The sequence below is a fragment of the Astyanax mexicanus genome, unplaced genomic scaffold (assembly GCF_023375975.1).
Source record: "Astyanax mexicanus isolate ESR-SI-001 unplaced genomic scaffold, AstMex3_surface scaffold_31, whole genome shotgun sequence".
In the NCBI taxonomy this organism is placed as follows: domain Eukaryota; kingdom Metazoa; phylum Chordata; class Actinopteri; order Characiformes; family Acestrorhamphidae; genus Astyanax; species Astyanax mexicanus.
The window spans coordinates 7,716,891-7,740,457 of NW_026040041.1; the positions used below are offsets into that span (position 1 = coordinate 7,716,891).

The 23,567-nt window shown below is 40.3% G+C and overlaps 2 protein-coding genes across 5 annotated transcripts in view; one reads left to right on the forward strand and one right to left on the reverse strand.

Moving 5' to 3' along the window:
* Nucleotides 1-23,567, forward strand: part of eva1bb (eva-1 homolog Bb (C. elegans)) — a 519,072-nt gene that overhangs the window by 121,230 nt on the left and 374,275 nt on the right. The gene's annotated exons all lie outside the window — the stretch shown is intronic.
* LOC125788967 (MAP7 domain-containing protein 1-like) overlaps nucleotides 1-23,567 on the reverse strand; it is an 81,471-nt gene that overhangs the window by 35,243 nt on the left and 22,661 nt on the right. For all 4 annotated transcript variants that reach the window (XM_049472936.1, XM_049472937.1, XM_049472935.1 and 1 more), the window contains exons 2-3: nucleotides 6,156-6,332; nucleotides 1,312-1,380 (exon numbers count right to left, since the gene is read on the reverse strand). In XM_049472936.1, the coding sequence (XP_049328893.1) occupies nucleotides 1,312-1,380; nucleotides 6,156-6,332 (246 nt within the window). The remainder of the gene's footprint in view (nucleotides 1-1,311; nucleotides 1,381-6,155; nucleotides 6,333-23,567) is intronic.

Sequence of the window (23,567 nt, forward strand, 5' to 3'; positions counted from 1 at the left end):
TCCTGACCTTAAAACATTAGATATCAAGCATTACATTATGACCAGGTGGTCATATCTTTAACTGATACTGGGTAGAATTTACAGATCTAACTGTTCTTTCTTTTACATTTATTTCTATTTTTTATCCTATTTTCTCCACAATATACACGGCCAATGTCCCAACCCACTCATTAGGACTCCCCCTCTCACTAGTGATGCCTCAATACCAGGCATGTGTAAGGTCAGACTCCGCCTCTTTTTGAACTGCTGCTGATGCAGCATTGCCGAGTAGCATCACAGCGCTAACACTCGGAGGAAAGCGCAGCGACTCGGTTCTGATACATCAGCTCACAGACGCAGCCTTGTGCTGATCCACATCACCCTAGGAGTGATGAGAGGAAAAAGCACCATCAACTGTACCCACCCAGAGAGAGCAAGGCCAATTGTGCTCTCTCAGGGCTCTGGCAGCAAATGGCAAGCTGAATGACTGGGATTCAAACCAGCATCTCCCAATCATAGTGGCAGCACTTTAGATCACTAGATCCTAATGTTTAATGTGTTTTTTTGCACCTACATAACAAAGAAAATGTAATAGGGCTGCAATGAAACGATTATTTTGCCTATCGATTAATCTGTCAATTATTTGTTTGATTAATTGATTATTAATCAGATAAAAAGGGGGAAAAGCTAAACCATTACTGAAATTACATGTTTTTATATATAAAATAATTAACTCGAAAGTGAGATATAAATTTAATATTTACTACAGCTTGACTTTTAACTGCTGGACAAGCGGCCAAATTTAAGGTGGATTTTAAGGTGGAAGTTAAAACTTTAAAGGGGAAAATGCTACGGCTAACTTGTTTGCTAAACGTGTGTAAGATATAACTTTCCTAAAAATAAGAAACATCTTGTTTAACTACTCTAGCAGCCTTTAGGAACACAGGGCAAAATACAAAAATAGAATTAACTTACTATAAGCTCACCATGGATCTCATTCACCTGTGGATCTAATATGCATCCAGCTTAATGGTGCAACTGTACTTATGGGTATAATAACAGTCCTAAACTTAGATTTTAATCAATATAATCGATTAGTTGCAGTCCTGTAAAAACACCAGTAACTGCTAATAAGTGTAATAACAGTATCTCAGTGATGGTGTGAGTGAGAGTAAGACGGGTCAGGTGGTCAGTAGGTCAGTGGGACCCTCAGCTTCACTTAATTTGATTTAAAGATCTACAGCTGGACTCTGGCCAGGTTAGATCAGTGTGTGTGTGTGTGAATGTGTGTGTGTGTGTGTGTGAGTGTGTGTGTGTGTGTGTGTTTCTTACCCAGGTATTTGGCTCTCTCCTCTCTCCGCTGTTTAGCCAGCTTCTGTCTCTGCTCTGAATTGACCCCATCTGCAAACACACACCCCAGAAACACCATATTACACCATATACACACACAATACACACTACTGCACATCACACACACACTACTGTACCCACCACTGTACATTCAGCTTCAGCCTCAGACATTATATACAACTATACTCTATGACTCTAACTATCTCAATCTGCCTCATCTACCTCACTCTGTCTCTACCTCGCTCGGCCTCTCTTTACCATGTTCTACCCATAGACTGTGTATAGCTGGACAGAGCATCGTCTCTCAAAAGTGAAGCCCCCACAGGTCGGGTGCCCCCTGCTGTTCGGTTTCAGAAAGCTGTGTAACTCCACCCATCCCCATAGGTTTCAATGGCAAAACAGACAACCTTCAATCACGTTTTTTTCTAATATACTGTAATTCTACCTCCTTTATTTAAATACAGCAGCTAGTGTATCCTCTGCTTATATTGTCAAATTTATATATCCCCACAGAATTTGTTTTTAAAACGTTATTCAGCTCTATTCAAAAAGGTGTGGTTATTGTAAAAGGGCTGGGTTACACCTATAGCCGGGGTGGGACCAATGACTGTATGGGTGGGATCGTAGACTGTGTATAGCTCTGTGGAGGCAGCCATCAGGGGCGGGATTATTTAAATGAGTAGGCTGTCTCTCCACAGTCTTTCTCCCTCCTCTGGTCTCTACTGCGCTCTACAGACTCGGGTTTCAGGATCGCCAACATGGTGGAAGATTTTGGCTTCATTTTCATTAAGTTAATGGAAACGCCGACACGACGTCCGTCTTTTTTACAGTCTCTGGTTCTACCTTACTCTACCTCATTCAATCTTACCCTGTCTCACTCTACCTCGCTCTACCCTGATCTACTTTACTCTGCCTCTTTGTACGTTTAAGTTGTATGTCTGGCTGCATTTTGGCTCCAGTGGAAACAATAAATGGTAACAGAGTGACCGACAAGACACAAACCATATATAAATATTGTAAGAAAATTGTGCCGTACACTTCAGTGGCTAATACAAGCTCAATGCAAAAACACTGTCCCAACTGAGCGTGTCTTTATAACTGCAGGAGACATAGTTACTTCCCAAAGGTCTCAACAGCTTTCAGAAAATGTAGACATGCTGATATTCTTGAAAAAGAACATGACTGTATCATAGACAGTTGTAATAATCCCTTAGCTCTGTACTGTATTTAAAAATCATGCTCCGTCTCTGTTTGCACTTCAACCATAGTCTTAATATGACTGGATGTGGTTTGCACGTATTGATTGCACTATACAAGTTCTATACTATATTGTAACGAAACGGGGGTGCAGACGTGGAAGCAGAGGAGACGGGAGGCGGACTTACATGCGGGTAAGAACAAAGGATTTAATAAATAACAAATAAACAAATAAACAAACAGGGGAATAACGAATATAAATATGTACATAAACAAACAAACAGGGAGTAACGATAAACAGATAATAACGAAACAGGGCTAGGGATATATACAGGGAAAAATACGTGAATATGTACAAAACAAAGAAATAACGTGACTTTGAAATAAACGTAAATAATATACAAAATAAACAATGAAACAAACAGGAAATAAACGTGACTAGAAATAACGTGAATGACAATAAACAAGAGCGAGTAAATAAGAAACGTGGAGAAAGCAATAACGTGACGTGACAGACAACGGGGGAAGGTGCAAAGACCGACGGTGTATAGTGTACTATATATTGGAACATGAAACACTGAACACCTGGGGAAGGGGCGGAGCTACAAATTAGACACACGTGACGGAAAACTACTGGAGAAACACACTAGGAAATGGGGAAAAAACAGGGAAACATAGCGAGGACGTGACATATATATGCTATATACAGCGTATATAAAGTTATTATTTTTTTTTTATTTATTATTTCTGTTTTTTATAGACTCAATTTGTGAGAGAAACCAGTCAGTTGATTTTGCGTTAAACGATTTTGTCAAGTAAAACCCTATTTTTTTTTTTTTTTTACATTTTCTTTAAAATATTTTAAAAAATTCCAGTCTTGTCTCGTTCTTGTGAACCCCGTATTGTGTCCTGTCTCGTCTTGTGAGATGACCCCTGCATTATAACTCACTCACTCTACCTCAAGCAACTGCATTTTAGCTTGCGCTGGTTCTGTTTAAAGGTTTACTTTAAAATGATCTACCTCATTCTACCTCGCTCTGCCTCTACCTTGCTTTAAGTCAATCTGCCTCACTCTACCTCGCTCTACCTCACTTCAGCTCGCTCTAAAATGTTGCGACTTCACTCTACCTCGATCTACGCTGATCTACCTCACTCTACTTCACTTCAGCTCGCTCTTAATGTTGTAAATTCACTCTAGCTCAATCTACCCTGATCTACCTCACTCTGCCTCATTTTACCTCCAGTCTCGTTATGTCATGTGAGCAGAGTCTGCAGCATAAGGAGGTAATGCAGTTTAAGTTTGCTGTTATTCACAATCTCTCTCTCTCTCTTTTTCTCTCTCTCTCTCTTTCTCTTTACTCAGCAGTGTGGTGAGGGCATGTGTGTGTATTGATTAGGTGTAGATCGATGAGGAAGATGAAGGAGTGGAGGAGAGATGGAGTGGTTCTTGATGAGAGTTCAGCTCAGTGAGAGTTTTTTAATCAGTGAAAGTGTTTTTCAGTAAAAGACGGATTTCTTTCCGATATCACACCACTTATCTGAACTGCTGACACACACTAACACACTGACTCACATCCTTACACAGGAGAAACACACACTGACACACTGTGATTGATCAGAGACACAACCTCAACCTACTGCTTCCACAAACCATCACTGATTGGTGGAAACTTCACATTAGACCTCGAGCAGTTTGGACTGTGTGTCTCTCCACTCTTCCTCCAGACTCTGCTCCCTTCATTTATGAAATGAAATGTAAAATGTACTGATGATCAGTGATGGTTTGGAGAGACATGCTGATCATCTGCTGGTGTTGATCCACTGTGTTTTATTATCAAGTCTAAAGTCAGTGCAGTTTTGTTTTCCCACAAAATCTTACAGCACTTCTCTCTGCTACTTATAGAGATGTGGATTTCATTTTTCAGCAGGACTTGGCACACTGCTCACACTGCCAAAAGTACTGATTGGTCTTATATAATATTGTAATTTTCTGAGACACTGATTTTTGGGTTTTCTATGACTGTAAGCCAAAATCATCAACAATAAAAGAAATAAAAACTTAAAATAGATCACTCTCTGTTTAATAAATCTATATAATATATAAGTTTAACATTTTCAACTGAATTACTGAAATAAAGTAACTTTTCAATGATATTCATATTTTTGAGATGCAGTAGTAATATGTTTAGACTGATAGTCCTGAGGTGTGTGAGTGTGTGTGTGTGTGTGAGTGTGTGTGTGTGTGTGTGTGTGTGTGTCTCAGAGCAGATCTTACAGTGGTGGAACAGATCTGGCGGAGCATTAAAGGGGCCTGTTGCCATGGCAACTGTGCCAGAAGACTTGGCTGAACCTGGAAGACTCGAGACGGGCAGGACTGTTCTAGAACAATCGTTCACACACACACACACACACACACGCACGCACGCACACACACACACACACTCTGCTGAGTCCGTTCCTCCTTGATGACCACGGCCGTCTGTCTTCCCGAACTCCACAAATGATGACTCGGCTTCCTGCCACAACCATCTGCTCGATTCACGAAGAAAGCTGTGCTGGCATGCTGCTGTTGGGGGGGGGAGGGGGGGGGGGGGGGGGCTGAAGCAGCACTGGGGTTGCAGTGGTACCTCAGGTGGTGGCTTGGGGGTGTTAGGCGACTGCAAGTGTGGTCCACATGGTTTCTGAGGTGTTAGTTAGTGACTGCAGTGATGTACGAGGGATGCTAGATAAACACAAAGGTAGTCCAAGTGGTTTCTGAGGTGTTCATAGGTGGCTGTAATGGTATGTCAACTGGTTGTATGGAGGCAGGGAAGCCTCTAAGCGCTTAAGCTAGGTGGTTTCTGAGGTGTTGCCTGGTGGCTGCAGTGGTTTCTCTAGTGGTTGTTTGGAGGTTCTTAGCCAACTGCCAAAGTAACCAAGGTGGTTTCTGAGATGCTGCATGGTGGATGCAATGGTTTCCCTGACAGTTGCTTGATGGTTGCTAGGTAATGGTTTCTAAAGTGTTGCTTGGTGATTGCCAAAGTAGCCCAGATGTTTTTCAGGTGTTGATAGGTGATTGCAAATGTAGTACAGGTGGTTTCTGAGGTGTTCATAGGTGGCTGTAATGGTATGTCAACTGGTTGTATGGAGGCAGGGAAGCCTCTAAGTGCCTAAGCCTGGTGGCCTCTGAGGTGATGCCTTGTGGCTGCAGTGGTTTCTCTAGTGGTTGTTTGGAGGTTCTTAGCCAACTGCCAAAGTAACCAAGGTGGTTTTTAGATATTGCATGGTGGATACAATGGTATCTCTGATAGCTCCTTGACGGTTGCTAGGTAATGGTTTCTAAAGTGTAGCTTGTTGATTGTCAAAGTAGCCCAGATGTTTTTCAGGTGTTAATAGGTGATTGAAAATGTAGTCCAAGAGGTTCCTGAGGTGTTCATAGGTGGCTGTAATGGAATGTAAACTGGTTGTATGGAGACAGGGAAGCCAGGTGGTCTCTGAGGTGTTGCTTGATGAACAAGGCCTTAAATAAATTATAATTTTTAAGGTGGCAACAACTGATTTGCATATCATAAATCACACAGCAATCAGAGAGAGAGGGATATTAACATGAAGTACAATCCTATAATAAAGTAATTGGGTTGCTGCAGTACCTTTCTTGGCCTGAGGGGTGGTGCTGCCTCCAGGCGTGGTGGGCGTGGTGTCGAGTTTACTGGGCGTTTCTATTTTGGAGGGAGGGTCAGTGATCAGGGAGGAGTCGGTGATGGTGGTGTCGTCCGCTCTGAGGAGCTCTGAGTCCGGCCCATTCTTCTCCAGCCAGGGAGAGGACTCTACCGGAGAGAGAGAGAGAGAGAGAGACAGAGAGAGAGAGAGTGAGAGGGAGAGGGAGAGAGAGATGTAAGCCTTACGTCAGAAAAGAACAAACACAACAGATAGTGATCTACAGACACGCGATTCATCTTCAGAGCTGATTACTCCTGCAGCAGAACAGCAGAGGAAGGGTATAATCACACCCTCTCACCTGTTCTGTAAAATTTACACAACAGTTTGGAAAAAATGTTATAGGCATATATAAGTATAAAGTAAAAATATAGGTTTTTAATATCTGCAATTTCTAGTGCAAGGCGTGTCCTGATGCTCATTGCTATCTTACACCCCACCAACAGTCTTATTTTCATGCGTTGCGCCTGTGTGTCGTTTTAACTGACTTTGGTGGATTGCTATTTTATCGGAGCAGCTACCTGGATGTGTCCAATGCTTCTCAGAAGAGGAATTAACAACAAAGTTACAAAAATTGTATTTAGTGTTCTGTTTAGTTTTAATGTAACAGCTGGGTTTGTGCACGGCTTCCGCCAAAAATAAAGGAGTGCAAGGCATTTTGCGATGCTCATTGCTATCTTACACCCCCCAAAAATGTCTATTTTCACGTCTTCCGTCTGTGTGTCATTTAAATATTTTCTGAGTTTAAATTTTAGACAAATGTATAATTATTAAGCTGTGATTAAAAGTAATAGAGTTTAGATACTGACTAATTTAATCTTTGGGGTCATTTTATATTTCCCCATTGTCTGTTCACCAAAAAAATATTGGCATAATTAGTGTGTCTCCTATTTAATGACTTTTCCTAATTTAATACGGATGTACATTAATATATATATATATATATATATATATATATATATAGCAACAGTGCTTCTAAATATATCTACACTGATAGGTGTAGTGATCTGAAAGTCAGGTGTATTCAGGTAAATTTCAGGTGTTTTGCTATCTCTATCTTGGCAACAGAAAACACAGGTGCTCCACTGACTGAAAAAAACCTAGGCAGGCGTCCACAGTCAGACGTTCATTGCTATCTCGGCAACATGCAGCAGTGCGCAAACCCAACCTTTACATCAACAATAAACAGAATACTAAATAAAATAACATTGCTGTTCCCGTAAATGAGCTGCTGGTGCACCTTCACAGCGTGAACAAGCAGGTCAGTTTCCTCTGCACAGTTAAAATAGCAATCCGCCAAAGTCAGAGCAAACCTGGCTCCTAAAGGGAAACAATGAGCAAGCCACGCACTGATTTGTTGGTTTATTTACTTTTCCTGTCGTTACAATAGCAAAGACACACTGACACACCCTAAATGAAGCTGTACGGTCGACAGATCGTCTACTGATCGTCTACTGCTCAGACGTTAGCACAGAACCGCTAGCACGTTTCCCCTCATTACTGACACTCCGCAGCTCCTGGAGCTCATTAGCGTAGCACTCCAACCCAGTTAGCGCATCATTAGCATTCCCATTCACACTCCACTCTCTCACACACACACCAGCCACACTACAGCTAAAGTGTTAGCATCAAAGGATGCTAGCGCAGTGTTGTGATTCCCGAAGGCTTCAGTTCAAACACTTCGTCGGTTCTGCAGAACTGAGACTGAACCCCTCAGCTGGGACTGGAGCTGGGATTTACAGCACTGGGCAGACTGGAACTGGGTTAACCACCAGTGGTGCAGCTGGGATGTCTGGGATGACTGGTTTCCACACTGCTGTAGAGTCAGCACTCTCTCAGAAACAAAGAAAACCACACCACTACTGCAATGCATTACACACACATGCTAAAATATCGTCATGGAACAGCAGTATGCAAACTGAAATTATCCACAGCATCAACCATGCATCATGCGGCATGATTTAGGGCTTGTCAGTGTGACTTTGCTATCATATCGACGGGAAAAGTACATCACTCACAGCTAGAAATGCGCAAATGGCATTTACTAACTAATTCCATAAATAAACCGATCAAGAGTGTCTCTTGCTCATCATTCCCTTAAAGAACCAGGTGAGCTCTGACTTTGGCAGATTGCTATTTTAACAGTGCAGCTACCTGGATGTGTCCAACATTTCTCAGCACAGTAAATATTTATCTATATATATTAGGAAAAAGTTAAATAGGAGGAACACTAATTCTTTCATTAAAAGGAGAATGGGGCAAACTGAAGTAAAAAAAAAAGTAAAAAGTAAAAAAAATATATATATTTTTAGAAATATACATTTGTATAAAAGTATAAAAATGTTACATTCAGACAGGCACTGCACTAGACACTAGCAGATGACATTCAGAAATGCAGTGCCACCTCATCAGTGCTATTTTAGTCATAAATTAATCTGATCAGTGCTATTTTAGTTTAAAATCCACGTCAAGTGATAGATTTACCTCAGCACTATTATTTTATTTATACATTTTTCCTAAAGCAGTGCTATTTTATTTATAGGTTTACTTCAGTGGTGCTACTTTAATCATACATTTACATAATCAGTTCTATTTTAGACAATAATCTACCTCAGCAGTCATAGGTTTACCTTAGCGCTACTGTTTTAGTTATACATGTTTCACAGCAGTGCTATTTTAATCATATGTTTACCTTAGTGGTGCTATTTTAGTCATACATTTTACATCTTCAATGTTATTTCAGTCAAAAATCTAACTCAACAGTGCTATTTTAGTTCAAAATCTACCTCAACAGTCATAGGTTTAACTCATCACTACTATTTTAGTCATATATTTTTCTCAGCAGTGCTATTTTAATCATAGGTTTACCTCAGTAGTGCTATTTACCTAAGCAATACTTTTTTCAAGATAAAAAGAGTTCATATAAAAACTGCATTAGTTAAAACCACATTTTAATCAATATAAATTTGTATAAAAGTATAAAAATGTTACTCTCAGACTGGCAATGATACTAACACTAGCAGATGGCATTCAGAACTAAGGTGCCCCCAACACCCACCCCCCACCACCGAAACCAAAACTGCATCCACGACAATAAGGGGGCATGAGATTTCAGACTGTATCTGTTTCCCAACTTTTTCCACGTTTTCTGGCCAGCAGCGGTTTGACTTTTACACTGAGAGCTGTGTGTGTGTGTGTGAGAAGTGTGTGTGTGTGTGTGTATAAGGGGTGTACAGTTTCTGGGTAATAGCGTTGAGTAAGTGGAGGTATTTATTGCAGTAGTCAGTCAGTGTGATGCTCTTGTGTAAACCACAGTGTTTCCACTGGGTTTATGGAGCTGGGCTGTAACTGGGCTCCAGCGGGAGGGAATACGCCTCAGTTGGGTAATTAACCGGTTAGCAGTTAGCATTAGCCTTGAGACTCTGATTCAGTTTCAGAGCTCGGTGATTAATATTCTGCTGAGGAAGCTGATTTGATTCTCTGTGAGTCATTTTCTAAAGTCACTGTGTTGGTTAACTCTTTTTCGTTAAAAAAAATGGAGAAAGTAAGAGCATTTTTACACCAAAACCATATAGCAACAGTGCTATTTTAGTCACAAATTTACCTAAACAGTGCTATTTTAGTGTATATTTACCTACACATTGTGATTTTAGTAACATATTTACCTCAGCAGTGCTTTTTTAGTCATAAATTTACCTAAACAGTGGTATTTTAGTCAAAAATCTAACTAATCAGTGCTATTTTAGTCAGCAGCCAGCACTTGATTTCAATCAAACATTTACATCAGCAGTGCAATTTGTATCATACATTTACACAAGAAGTGCTACTTTTGTACAAATGTACCTTATCAGTGCTATTTTAGTCATATATACGTGCTATTTTAGCAAACAATGTGCCTCAACAGGGTTATTTTAATTAGAACTTTACCTAAATGGTTCTATTTTAGTCATAAATTCACCTCAGCAGTGCTATTTTTGTCAAAAATCTAATCCATCAAAGCTCATAGATTTAACTTAACACTACTATTTTAGTAATACATTTTTCTTAGCAGGACTCCTTTAATCATATTTGTACCTCAGTAGTGGTATTTTAGTCAAAAATCTACCTCAACAGTCATTGGTTTACCTCAGCACTACTATTGCAGCCATACACTTTTCTCAGCAGTGCTATTTTAATCACAGATTTACCTCAGTACTGCTATTTTAGTAATGAATTTGCCTCATCAGTGCTATTTTAGTAAAAATCTACCTCATTAGTGCTGTGTTAGTCATAAGTTTACCTAAGCAATACTACTTGCTACTCGTCACATATGAGTCGCAAACCTAATAAAATGCCATCAAAAAAGGTGTTCTTATTTATTTTCTGGATGATTCAGATATTCACAAAAATGACAGGGATTTGAGTCAGGCTATCATCACACATTAAACAACATGAAGAAGAAAAAGAAGCGATGTTGTGTGGTGTTGTGTTCTGTGATGTGCAGGAGCATTACGCAGCAGTGTGGGTATAACAGATTATGGTGCTGGTGATTCTGTATCTACTGTAACTGTAGATTAACCCTCATTTATAAACAGTAATAAAAGGAATTTGTTACACTCATTCTGCTGCAGGAGTCAAATATTCAGCACCCAAACATTCAGTGAAAGCCTCTTGACCTCTGACCTCTGAGAGGTCCTCAGCGGGTCAGCCTGAGCCCAAACATCCTGTTTTTGCTGAGGATCAGACCGTGCTCCTCACATTCAGACACTTACGACTGTGTGTTTGATACTGCAGCTGCTGTCTGATCAGCACAGAGAAGAAAAACACTGACTCAGATCTCACACTGTTAACCTACAGCAGAGCAGCTGCTCACACACACACACACACACCTCCCAGCCTACTGACCGTAAAATCCTCCAGTTTCATTACTTCATGTAGCTTCAGATTAGATCAATAACAGTAGTGCAGTAGTGTGTAGAGAGACTTATAGAACACAGAGTTTACATGACTGAGCAGCTCCATCCAAACCTCACATCACCAAACACAGCAAATCAGACCAGCTGGTATTATTATAGGTACTATAGTGTATATATTCAGTATTTAAAAATCTTAAATATTTTTACGTATATATAACATATATCCCAATTAGGCCTGGACAATATTTCGATATCGGTATTTATCGCGATAAGAAATGTTTCAATAACGGTGATTTCATTTTTGTGATTTATCGATATGTATTATTTACAGACGGGCGTTTTTAAGCGGCGTCAGTTCACTGCAGCCCTGAACATAGCCGGGCTACGTCAGTGCGTGATGACGCAATCATACAGGCACGTAGCCAGCTAGGCTAGGCTAGGCTAGGCTAGGCTAGGCTAGACCTGGGTCGCATACTCTCCGCTGCGCACCTAAAACCTCCCGCGATGAAGCGTAACCGAGCGGATCTCGGCTGCGCTCCTCACCGCACCTGAAACCCACCCGCGATGAAGCGAAAACGACCCAAACAGAGCGGATCTCCTCTCCGCACCTAAAATCTCCCGCGATGAAACAAAACCGACCCTAACCGAGCGGATCTCCGCTCCGCTCCGCTCTGCACCTAAAACCTCCCGCGATGAAACAAAACCGACCCTTACCCGCTCGTTTTCATCGCAGGACATTTTAGATGAAGATTGAGCGGATAGTTGAGGGAGGCAGGTCTAATTCAGTGGTTCAGCGTTCAAATGTTTGATAAACTTCAGACTTCAGCTTGCTCCAAATTGTTCTGGAGAGTGAAGCCGACCAGCAACAGTAATACATCCGTTCCTCCACCTCAAGCAGATTCACTACACACAATATCTTCCTTATTCTGGCCAAAACACTTTTGTAGTTTATGTTGTATCTAAGTTATTTATAGTTGATATAGGTTTGTTTATTTGACAGGGATATCATGTTCCCTTTATATATATGAAGGCTTTTTGTGTTCCCTATCCTGGTTGAAGCACTTTTGTTTTGATCTGTTAAATATGTTTACAAAAGAATAAGTAATGTAAAGTTATGCATATAGGTTATAGGTTTATGTTTGACAGGGATGTCATGTTTTTATTTTGCTACATGCAAATAAAAGTGAGCATTGATTTATTCTGATATTTTTTTATTTATAAAGTATTATACAGTTTTTTGTGAGATGAGGCTTTAAAGACTTCAATTTAAAAATTTCAGACAGTAGTGTACAGATTTCCATTGCAGGGAGTCCTAGCAGTTTTTCTGAGGCCTTCAAAGTATTTATATCAATATCGAAATTATATCGTATCGACCGAAATTAAGGAATATATCGTGATATAAATTTTTGCCATATTGTCCAGCACTAATAAAGCAGAGTTAACCACACTGGAAGCAGGAGGTGGTGCAAGTGGGCAGTTACTAAGACCCAATCCCGTTTCACCACTTAGTCCTGCACCCGTTTTGAGTGTTCACGTCTAGAGGCAAGGTGTCCTGATACTTGTCTCCCTGTCTGTCTGACTGTCTGTCTGACTTTATGTCTCTCTGATTGTCTATTTGTTTGCCGGACTGACAGTCTGATTTTTTGTCTGTCTCACAATCTGTCTGATTGTCTGTCTGACTATCTGACTAACTGTCTGACTGACAGTCTGTCTGATTACCTGTCTGACTGTCTGATTGTTTTACTAATTGTCTGGCCACTGGTCTTCTGTCTGTCTACCTGTCTTTCACTTTGTGTGACTGTCTGTCTGAAATCTGACCTATCTATTTGTGTGCTAGGTTGATTAAACTGTCTTTCTGACTGTCTATCTGATTTTATGTTTGACTGACATGTCTCACTGAAATATCCTCTAGGTGAGTGTGTGTGTCTAGGTAGCTATCTGTCCGACTGCTTGCCTGTCTGCCTCACTGACTGTATGTTCGTCTGTCTGTCTCTAAGTCTGTTTTTCTGTCTGTATGTGTTTCAGAACATCTGCATCACTGGAAGGTTAATCTGTATGTATGTCCAACTGTCTATCCAACTGTGTATCTGTCTGTCTGGCTGTCAGTCTCTCTGACTGTTGATCTGACTGTTTGTGGGACTGTCCTGACTGTTTGTCTGTCCACCTGTCTGTCTGACTATGTGACTTTCTGGTTTTGACTATCTGTGTTTGACTGTTTGTCTGGCTGTCTGTCAATCTTTCTGTCTGACTGCCTTGTAACTCTGTCTGTCTCTCTGTCATGTGTACCTGTCTGTCTCTTTACTTGTCTGTGAGTGTGTGTGGTGAGTGCAGGATGGGTATTGTGGTCTGTGGTGATAAAGCTCATCACAACAGTAAACCCTGATCAGAGATCTGAACACAGGAATCGCCGCCTGTATATCTGCACTGCGTAGCAACAGCAGCGACTTTACGACCGAACCGCATAGCAACGGCAGCTCGGCCGAGCGAGAGAGAGAGCGAGCGAAGAGGGGAGGGGGATGAGCAGACGTGTTGAGGTGGATCATCTGATCTCTAATCAGCGCCGGAGTTCAGGCCTGGATTCAGTCTGAGAGAGAGAGACAGGCGCGGACTGCGTGTCTGTCATAACAATGAGGAACAGCCAGACCCTCCATCAACACGAGAACCAGCAGCTGTTCACTGTTCCTACAGATCCATTCCAACCAATCAGACAGTGGCACTAGATATACTAGTGCATTGAAAAGTTACTTTATTTCAGTAATTCAGTTAAAAATGTGAAACTGATATATTATAAAGATGTATTAAACACAGAGGGATCTATTTTAAGTGTTTACAACCAATGAAAATTCCAAAAATAATGTCTCAAAAAAAAGTGTGCCAAATCCTGCTGGAAAATGAAATCCACATATATAAAACACAGTGGATCAACACCAGCAGATGACATGTCTCTCCAAACCATCACTGATTGGTGGAAACTTCACACTAGACCTCGAGCAGTTTGGACTGTGTGTCTCTCCACTCTTCCTCCAGATTCTGCTCCCTTGATTTACTTTAAATGAAATTTACTGATGATCAGTGATGGTTTGGAGTAGGGGTGGGCAATATTATATTGTATACAATATATCGTGACACAGAAATATCTTGATATTAAAAATCCATATCGTGATAACAGGGCTGTTCTGTCTTAAAAGTAGTCTATTATTTACTGTGAAGCTTTAGGTGTATTTATTGTATAATTGTTTTAGTTTGCAGTTTATATGCATGCACTAAATATTCTGCAATATTATTTGCTGCATTATATTATTTTATGCTATATTATTTATTTTGCCACATTATGATTATGCTGTTATACTATTATACTCTATTCCTGAAATTAATGAATTATTTTAGTTGTCCTTTATCACCAAGTAAATTGTTATCGCAAAAATACCCTGAAATATCGTGATTAGGGCTGTCCCTAACGATTATTTTTTAAACGATTATTCTAACGATTATTTATTTCGATTAGTCGACTAATCTATTTATTGAGAAACATATTTAAATAATTATTATTTTACGTTTTAAAGCAAACGATAAATTACTATATTAATATATAATAACAACAACAACACAAGCCTACTAAACCAAACCCCACACTTATAATCACTTACATGTACAACACGTTTAGATCTTTAACGCTAAAAATGGTAAGCTCCCATACACCACAACCGTGTGTTGCACTGTTTTCTGTGACGCTAGATTTTGTGACCACTGGCAAGTAGTTCTCAGCAGACCGGTGCACTGGCCGATTCGAAACGTGTTCGTTTCTAATGTTTACCCCGACTGGCCAAAACGGTTAAGTTTAGGGCTGAGGGTAAGGTGTAGGTATAGAAAGCTTCTGTTTTGCCAATGAACGCTCATAACCGTGAGCACTGGTCACACGGTGACAGAAAACGGTGCAACACCGCAGCGCCGACGGCGCTAGCTAAAATAACTTAAGGCAGCTAGCTTAACTAAACACCTGAACTTATGAATAATGCTACTGTTTCTGGAAACTGCGAAATGCCATGCACAAATATAAACCAAAAATTTATAATTTCTGCCTGTGGCAGGTTTAAAACCTTTGGTAGACAGCCTTAAGTCTTTTTAAGGACACCCGCGGAGACCCTGATGTAAACGGTAACTTACTGTGTGACCCTGTTGACATAGTGCTCCTGGATGTTTGCGCTTCAAGTCCTTTTGCACGTATGGCAGAGGACCACATTGTTGCCCTTTTGCGTGAAATGCTCCCAAACTTTAGATGCCCGCTGGCGTTTTTTTTGTAGCTGGAGATTGCTCTCCGGAGTCCATGCTCTCCTCTGCCCGAACCCGACATGACCCGAGGTCCGACCCGAAATCCGACCCGGGCTCCAGAAAATAGTCCGAGATGTAGGCGTCTGTTTTTTAATTATATTTTTATGTAAAAAAAAAATAACGAAAATAACGAAAACTGAAAGTGAAACTAAACTAATTTATTTACAAGCGCTGTTTTCACTACCGCAGTTCTACAGCGGGGGTGTTGTGCCGATTCTGTCCGCGAAGCGGGAGTCAGATTCAGCAGAGAGTCGGATTCGGCACAAACGCGGCGGCACCTCGCGGTGCGCGGTGTCAGTTGTAAGCGCTCGCGCTAGCCGCAAAATACGGCAGAAAACACTGAGGGAGCTGCAGAATTATGTATGGGACTAGAATATGAGCTCTCACCAGAACAAGCAAATCTCTCTCTCTCTCTCTGTGTGTGTCTCTCTCTCTCTCTCTCTCTCTCTCTCTGTGTCTCTCTCTCTCTGTGTGTGTGTCTCTCTCTCTCTCTCTCTCGCACGTGAACTCCTCCGCGTTTGACTTGCAGAACTGTGTTTAGCTGTTCTTAAAAATCATTTTAATTAAATAATAGTTCTATGCTTCTATGTTACCGTGTTAATTAACATAGTTCTGATCATATTTACGACGCGCCGACGCACGTTATGCAAATCGATGTATTTTCGTAATCGATGACGTCGATTATGTCGACGCGTCGCCCCAGCCCTAATCGTGATATTATTTTAGAGCCATATCGCCCACCCCTAGTTTGGTCATCTGTTGGTGTTGATCCACTGTGTTTTATTATCTTAAGTCTAAAGTCAGTGCAGTTTTGTTTTCCCACAAAATCTTACAGCACTTCATGCTTCCCTCTGCTACTGACAACTTTTATAGAGATGTGGATTTCATTTTCCAGCAGGATTTGGCACACTGCCCACACTGCTTAAAGTACCTATTGGTGCATTGCTGTGAGGATTAATTTGATTGTGTTCAGATCCACAGCTCAATACTGTAAATCTCTACTGAAAGATCTGACGGAAAAGAACGAAGAACGAAAGCTGCATCTGTTTGGGCGACACAATGATCCCACAGCCGTGAGCCAAGCATGCACACACTTGTGCGTGAGTCAGGTGTTCACACACACAGATCCCCCCAACCCACACACACACACACACACACTGATCCACAGATCTGTCAGGCCATCAGATGCAGGCTCAGGTTTCAGCTCCTGCAGGGTAAAAATAACCGCAGCCGCCCCTCGGAGATCATCCACCAGCCATAAAAGGTCCTGAGCCTCAGCGCAGCCACGTCCTGGAATTCCTGCTGTCCCACCACTCAGAGCTGCGGCAGAACAGAAGCTCACAGTAAAAGCATTGGGCTCTGTTTAATTAATCTATAGGCAGCTTGATTTAGGGCATGTCTGTGTATCTTTGCTATCGTAACGACGGAAAAAGTACACCTTGCTTGGCTTTCTGAACTTGTTCTGATGTTGCCTATGATGTAGTATATTAATGTTTTTGGAAATAAATACCTCATATCCATGAATTCAGCTCATAGGTAAGCCCCACCCACTCCCACGCCCACTTTCAGCCAGAGCCACAATACAGATCAGAGCTCATTAACATATTTATTAACAGTAGTAACCAGGCCTCGGGTGAATCTGGAGCCTCTAAAGGTCAGGTCCAGTTTTTACGGGGTCGGGGAGGACAGTGCTGGTGATACTGGTGATACTGGGGGTTCAGATCTGTTTTCTCACTCAGTTGAGACCCGGGTGTGAAGTGGGTCAGTGGTGCTGGTGGAGGGGAGTCTACAGTGGATCTGGGTCAGCCACACCTCTGGCATGCGGGGTATTCACTGGTGCACATGGCAACACAGCCCCGCAACAACACAACATAACACAGCCCATGACAACACAGCACAACATAACATAACTCAACACAACTTAACATAACAAAGCCCACAACACAACAACTCAACACAACTTACCATAACAAAGCCCGCAACACAGCTACTCAACACTAATTACCATAACAAAGCCCACAGGAACTCAACACAGCACAGCCCCCGACAACAGAGCACAACATAACATAACTCAACACAACTTAACATAACAAAGCTCACAACACAACAACTCAACACAACTTACCATAACAAAGCCCACAACAACACAACATAACACAGCCCATGACAACACAGCACAACATAACATAACATAACTCAACACAACTTACCATAACAAAGCCCACAACTCAAGAACTCAACACAGCACAGCCCCTGACAATGCAACCCAGCACAATAAAACACAGCCCATGACAACACAATACAACACAGCCCCCGACAATGCAACACAAGATAACATAACTCAGCACAGAACAATATAACACAGCCTAGAACAACATAACACAACTCAACACAACATAATGCAGCCCATTACAACACAGAACAAAATAACATAACTCAGCACATCTCAACGTAACACAACACAGAGCAATATAACACAGCCTAGAACTACATAACACAACTCAGCATAACAAAGCCCATTACAACACAACATAACATAACTCAATATAACACAACGCAACATAACACAAGCCCATGACAACACAACATAGCACAGCCCATGACAACACAGCACAACATAACATAACTCAACACAACTTAACATAACAAAGCCCACAACAGCCCCCGACAACGCAACACAAGATAACACAGCCTACACCCACATAACACAACTCAATACAACATAATGCAGCCCATTACAACACAACATAACATAACTCAATATAACACAACTCAACACAACACAAGCCCACGACAACACAACATAACACAGCCTATGACACCTTAACATAACATAAAGCATCCCCATTGATAATACGGCATTAATCACTGTACACAACCAAAACTAGGTTTTTCTGGGTTTCCTTGTATTACAACAGGGCAAACCCTCAAAAACCAAAGTCACCAAACACACACATTATCAAACACACATCATCAAACTTACACACACAGAGTAAAGTCCCTTTTTAAGAGTGTTCCCCACACTAAAGACCTGCTAATTCCCTGTATTCAGACGTGTTCATGATAACCCAACACAGTGAACGGGTCAGAACAACAAGCCTTTACTGTGTACACAGAGAGGAGAAGAACATCTTGTGATGGAGCTTCAGTTCAGGTTATATCACAGAACACACACACACACACACTCACACACACACACACAAACACACACACACGCAGAGGCTAAGCAGCCTCATGGGGAATGTGTGAGCTGCAGTTTTCCTCAGGAGAGCAGCAGCAGGTTAACACTGTCTGGAGGAATTTCTGAGATCCAGCTCAGATACGACTAAAATGTTTCCACCAGAGCAGCACCATCAAACCCAACATACAGAGAGACCTGGGTTTAAGACATACCTGTCAATTTTTAGATTTAAAAATAAGGGATATTTTCCTCTGTCCGCTTAAAGTCGTCCCACCAGCCCAACGAAGGTTCAGTATCCCTTCCATTTTAAGACAGGTATTTTTAAGCAGCTATCAGACAAATCTCATCACAGTTTACATGATTAGCCTACCGTTACCTTTCTTTTAGAAAAATCTCTGTATATCCAGATCTGTTTTAACATCAGCAGCTCCGACTAGCTGCCTGAACTCACAGCGACGGGGGGCTTCCCCACACTGACCCCCCTTTGCAAGCTGATTGGCTGTTTCTCCTGAAAGGCGGGACTTTCTCTTTATCTCTATATCTTTTTATTTTAATATAATACGGGAAATTTACGGGAAAATACTAAAACGGGAGGACGGCGGGAAAGAGGAGTAAAATCCGGTAGTTTCCGGGCCAAAACGGGAGACTTGACAGGTATGGTTTAAGAAAGAGTTTAAATGGACACATAATCCATTCAGTAATCTCTAACAGACTCGATTATGAGATTTATGGCAGACTGTTATCTTTAAAAACGTACTAATGTAGCTAAAATCTACAGTAGCTAAAGCTGAAGCTAGCTGCTGCTATCTTGAAGTTTGACTTCTGTCAGTATTTTATCTCATGTTTATAGATAACCGTGAGTTATAAAGTGACAGAAACTACATAAACCACGTCTGTTAGAGATTATTGAACACAGCCACACAGTCTGAGGGGAGTGTGGTGATGATTTAGCACTGCAGTTAGCACAAAGCTAATTCTGACCTAGCTACATTAGCCCTGTAGCCTTTTAGCTGCATTAGCTGCTATTATGCAGTGTAATAAACTGTTATACACTGTAATAAATCACATGAGACTTTTAGAGACTACTTAACATGTCTACAGGCTTAGAGAAGTGATATTTTAGCAGTTAGCACAAAGCTAATAAACTTATATTACTTGTGATACACTGTTATAAAGTACAGTGCTGGGCGGCGTGACTAAAATCTATTTCACTGTATTTTTCAAGATTCTGATGGTTTTATGGTATATCCCATTTTTTTATATTTATGTATTTATTTTTTGCATGACTGGGCTTTAGTATAGGTTTGTGAGTCACTCTACTGTTAGGAGTATATACAATATAAAACACTAAGGATTTAAATTAAGGCTTTGATTAATATTTGGTTTAATTTGTCCCACAAAAATTACACAATATATGAATAAATCAGACTTTATTATCAGAACAACAGCTAAAGAATGTAAACAATAGACCTTAAAAAGAAACAGGCCAACAACTTTAACATGGCTTATTTCTTTTAAATAGTTTCATAAAAACTATAAATGGTACTTAAATACTCAATGTTTAAGTATTTAAAATAGATATTTCTCAAAAGCTCAAGTTAGACACAAGTTTACAATATGTTATTATTAAAGACATTAGAGTGATTACAGTATTAAACTCGGCCACAATTCCCTTCTCTCTCCAGTTAACCAATAAATTATGCTCAGTGTGCATTAAATAATCCTTCAAGCTACAGTATTCATATATTTAAAAGCGCTATAGTTACTAAAGCTCTTAACGTTTATTTTACCTCATATCCAGAGTTTTAGGGCTTTTATCTCTTGTGCTGAATAAATTATTCTGTACCCAGGACTGATTCTGGGCTCATCTATGGGACGAGAGAAACTTTTCCCTGGCTGTGGATCAACTGCGTAATTCCACTTGTTTCTGAGTGAATAATTCCGTGAGGAACAGCAGCAGGAGCTCCTCAGATAAAGTGCTATTCCCCTTCCTCTCCAGGCAGGACAAAGCAAGACAAGTATTTGACTCCACAGAGCTGAGCTACAGATACTACAGTGTGTTAGCTTGTTATGCTAACTGGCTAGCTTTTGTTAGCGAGCTGTATCTGCTTTTGGGTCGCGCTGTTTTACACAGCGTGCCGCAGCACCTCTAGCAGAATGTGAAAAATGCATACCTGTTTTAATTTTCCTTCTTCTTAGCACTATTATACACTGTTATACACTGTTAGAAACAATATGAATCTATTAGATATTACTAAACATGTCTATAAGCTTTGAGAAGTGCATGCTACATTACACTTACAGTTACTTGTTAGCTTCATTAGCCTTTTAGCTGCATATTGTCCAGTGTTATAGACTATTATACACCATCAAAATCAACACAAGTCTATTAGAGATTACTGAACATATCTATAAGCTTGGAGAATGGAATGCTAAAATGGCTTGCAGTTAGCACAAGGCTTATACACTTTTATTACTCGGTAGCTATTAAATGATTCAGTAAACAAAAAAGTGTTAAACAAACCAGAATATGTTTTATGTTTTATATTATTCAAAGAATAATAGATAGAGACAGTTTTACTCATCTTTTGCTGAATTTTATCAGTCAGCTTTATGAGGTAGAGTCACCTGGAGTTCAGGCTTTCAGTTAACAGCTGTGCTGAACTCATCAAGAGTTAATTACTTGAATTTCTTGTCTCTTAATAAAGTGTTTGAGAGCATCAGTTAAAGGGGGCTCCAGGGGCGTCGCCTGGCCTGGGCTTCCGGGGCTTTAGCCCCGAATGATTTTTAGTAGCCCCGAATCGTTTGGCTCAGCTCAGCTGTATTACTAAGGAGATTATTATTACCTGAGAAGACAGGACACTGACTGTGTGTGAATGGAAAATCTCTTAACGCCAATCACGGAGCCAGTTTAAGGATAAAGTTCCGCCTTTAAGGAGAAACAGCCAATCAGCTTGCTGGTTTTGATGAGCGTGGTGAGCTAGTAGTGAAGCACATTGAATTGTGATAATGTACCTTTTGTCTGGTTAAATGGTACAAATCTGTCCTTTCTGCTGTTAGGAAAGACTCTGTACTACAGAATGAACACATCTGATCCTGTAAAGACCAATATTATATAATTATATTATATATTATATAATATTATATATTTTATATATTATAATATTATACTCTTGAGGGTACAATTCTGAAAAGTGTACTTTTGAGTACAAAAAAGTACTTATACCGTACCTCTGTTTTTTAGTGTGTAAGAAGAAACGGAGGGCAGTCAATCCAAAAGACAGAATTGATTTTTTTTTCATTATTGTGATGAAACTGGCCCTCATCAGGACCAAGAGTATTTTGGTTTAACACTTTTAAGTTACTACATGATTCCTTATGTGTTCCTTCATAGTCTGAATCACTTCACTATTCATGTACTATGTAGGATTTTATCGTTTTTACAGTGTTTTGGACAGTGTTAGGTTAGTGTGTATGTCAGAGGTCTGTAGGATGATGGGTAGCGGGTGACTCTGCAGGTCAGAGTGTTTTAGCGTGAGCTGAAGAAGCAGCAGCAGGGGAAGCTGGACGGAGGCCCTGGTGAAAGTGAAACAGCCGCCTCACGCTGTCCTACATCCAGTACGCTCCATAAACTGGGTTACCCATATCTGCACTGATCGCTCAGGCATGCACACACACACACACACTCAGCCACCATGAATCATACACACAGATGCACACACATTCAAACTGTATCTCAAACACACACTCATATTCCTCATAGACTGCACACACTGCATTAATATTTCAGACTCTTCTATTTTCCTCTCTGCTCCTCTCCACTGAAAACACCACTATTCAGATACAGATAACATGCCAATTTCTCTGATTCTGCTATTTATAGGTTTATATTTGAGTAAAATGAACATTGTTGTTTTATTCTATAAACTACAGACAATATTTCTCCCAAATTCTAAATAAAAATACTATAATTTAGAGCATTTATTTGCAGAAAATGTGAAATGTCTGAAATAACAAAAACAAAAAAGATGCAGAGCTTACAGACCTCAAATAATGCAAAGAAAACAAGTTCATATTCATAAAGTTTTAAGAGTTTAGAAATCAATATTTGGTGGAATAACCCTGGTGTTTAATCACAGTTTTCATGCATCTTGGCATCATGTTCTCCTCCACCAGCCTTACACACTGCTTTTGGATAACTTTATGCTGCTTTACTCCTCATGAACTCATATTTTTTAAGTGCTCTCGTATTTTTCTTTAGATATGTATATAGCTGTACATATATATATATATACTACTTTTTAATTGAGCTAAACTGTTTTTAAGGAGCAGGTTAATCTGATATATTAGTCGGACAAGATACTGCTATGAACAAATGCGGCTCCATGCTGTTTACACACTAAGAGCGTGGTCTGTGCAGCGTTCGCTGCTCTGCCACTATGCAAGCGCTGTCAGTATGATCGGGAGATCGCTGGTTCGAATCCAGGTCATGCATCTTGCCATCAAATGTCAGAGCACTGAGAGAGCACAATTGGCCAATAGAAATGCTCCAAAATTACTAAAATCAATGTGATGAATAAAATCCTGATTTATTCTGAAATTCCTAATTTATACTGAAAGTTAAGAAAGCTGTCTATTATGATTTTGGAGCATTTGTATGACATATATGCACATACTGCAACATTACATGTATTTAATTTAATTAGGTAGACTTTATATACTGATCTTCCTCACAGCAGTGTTCCAAATCTAATGTATGTAGCATTTAGAGTAAAGGTTTTATTTCAAAATATGCTAAAACAGTAAAGTTTTGGATACTCCTGCACTAATATACTTTATAACTACTAATATACCTTATTAATGCTCTTAATTTTAGTATGAGTAAACTATAATAACAGCAGCAAATCCAAAAAAACAAAAGCATTTAAAACAGCATGAAC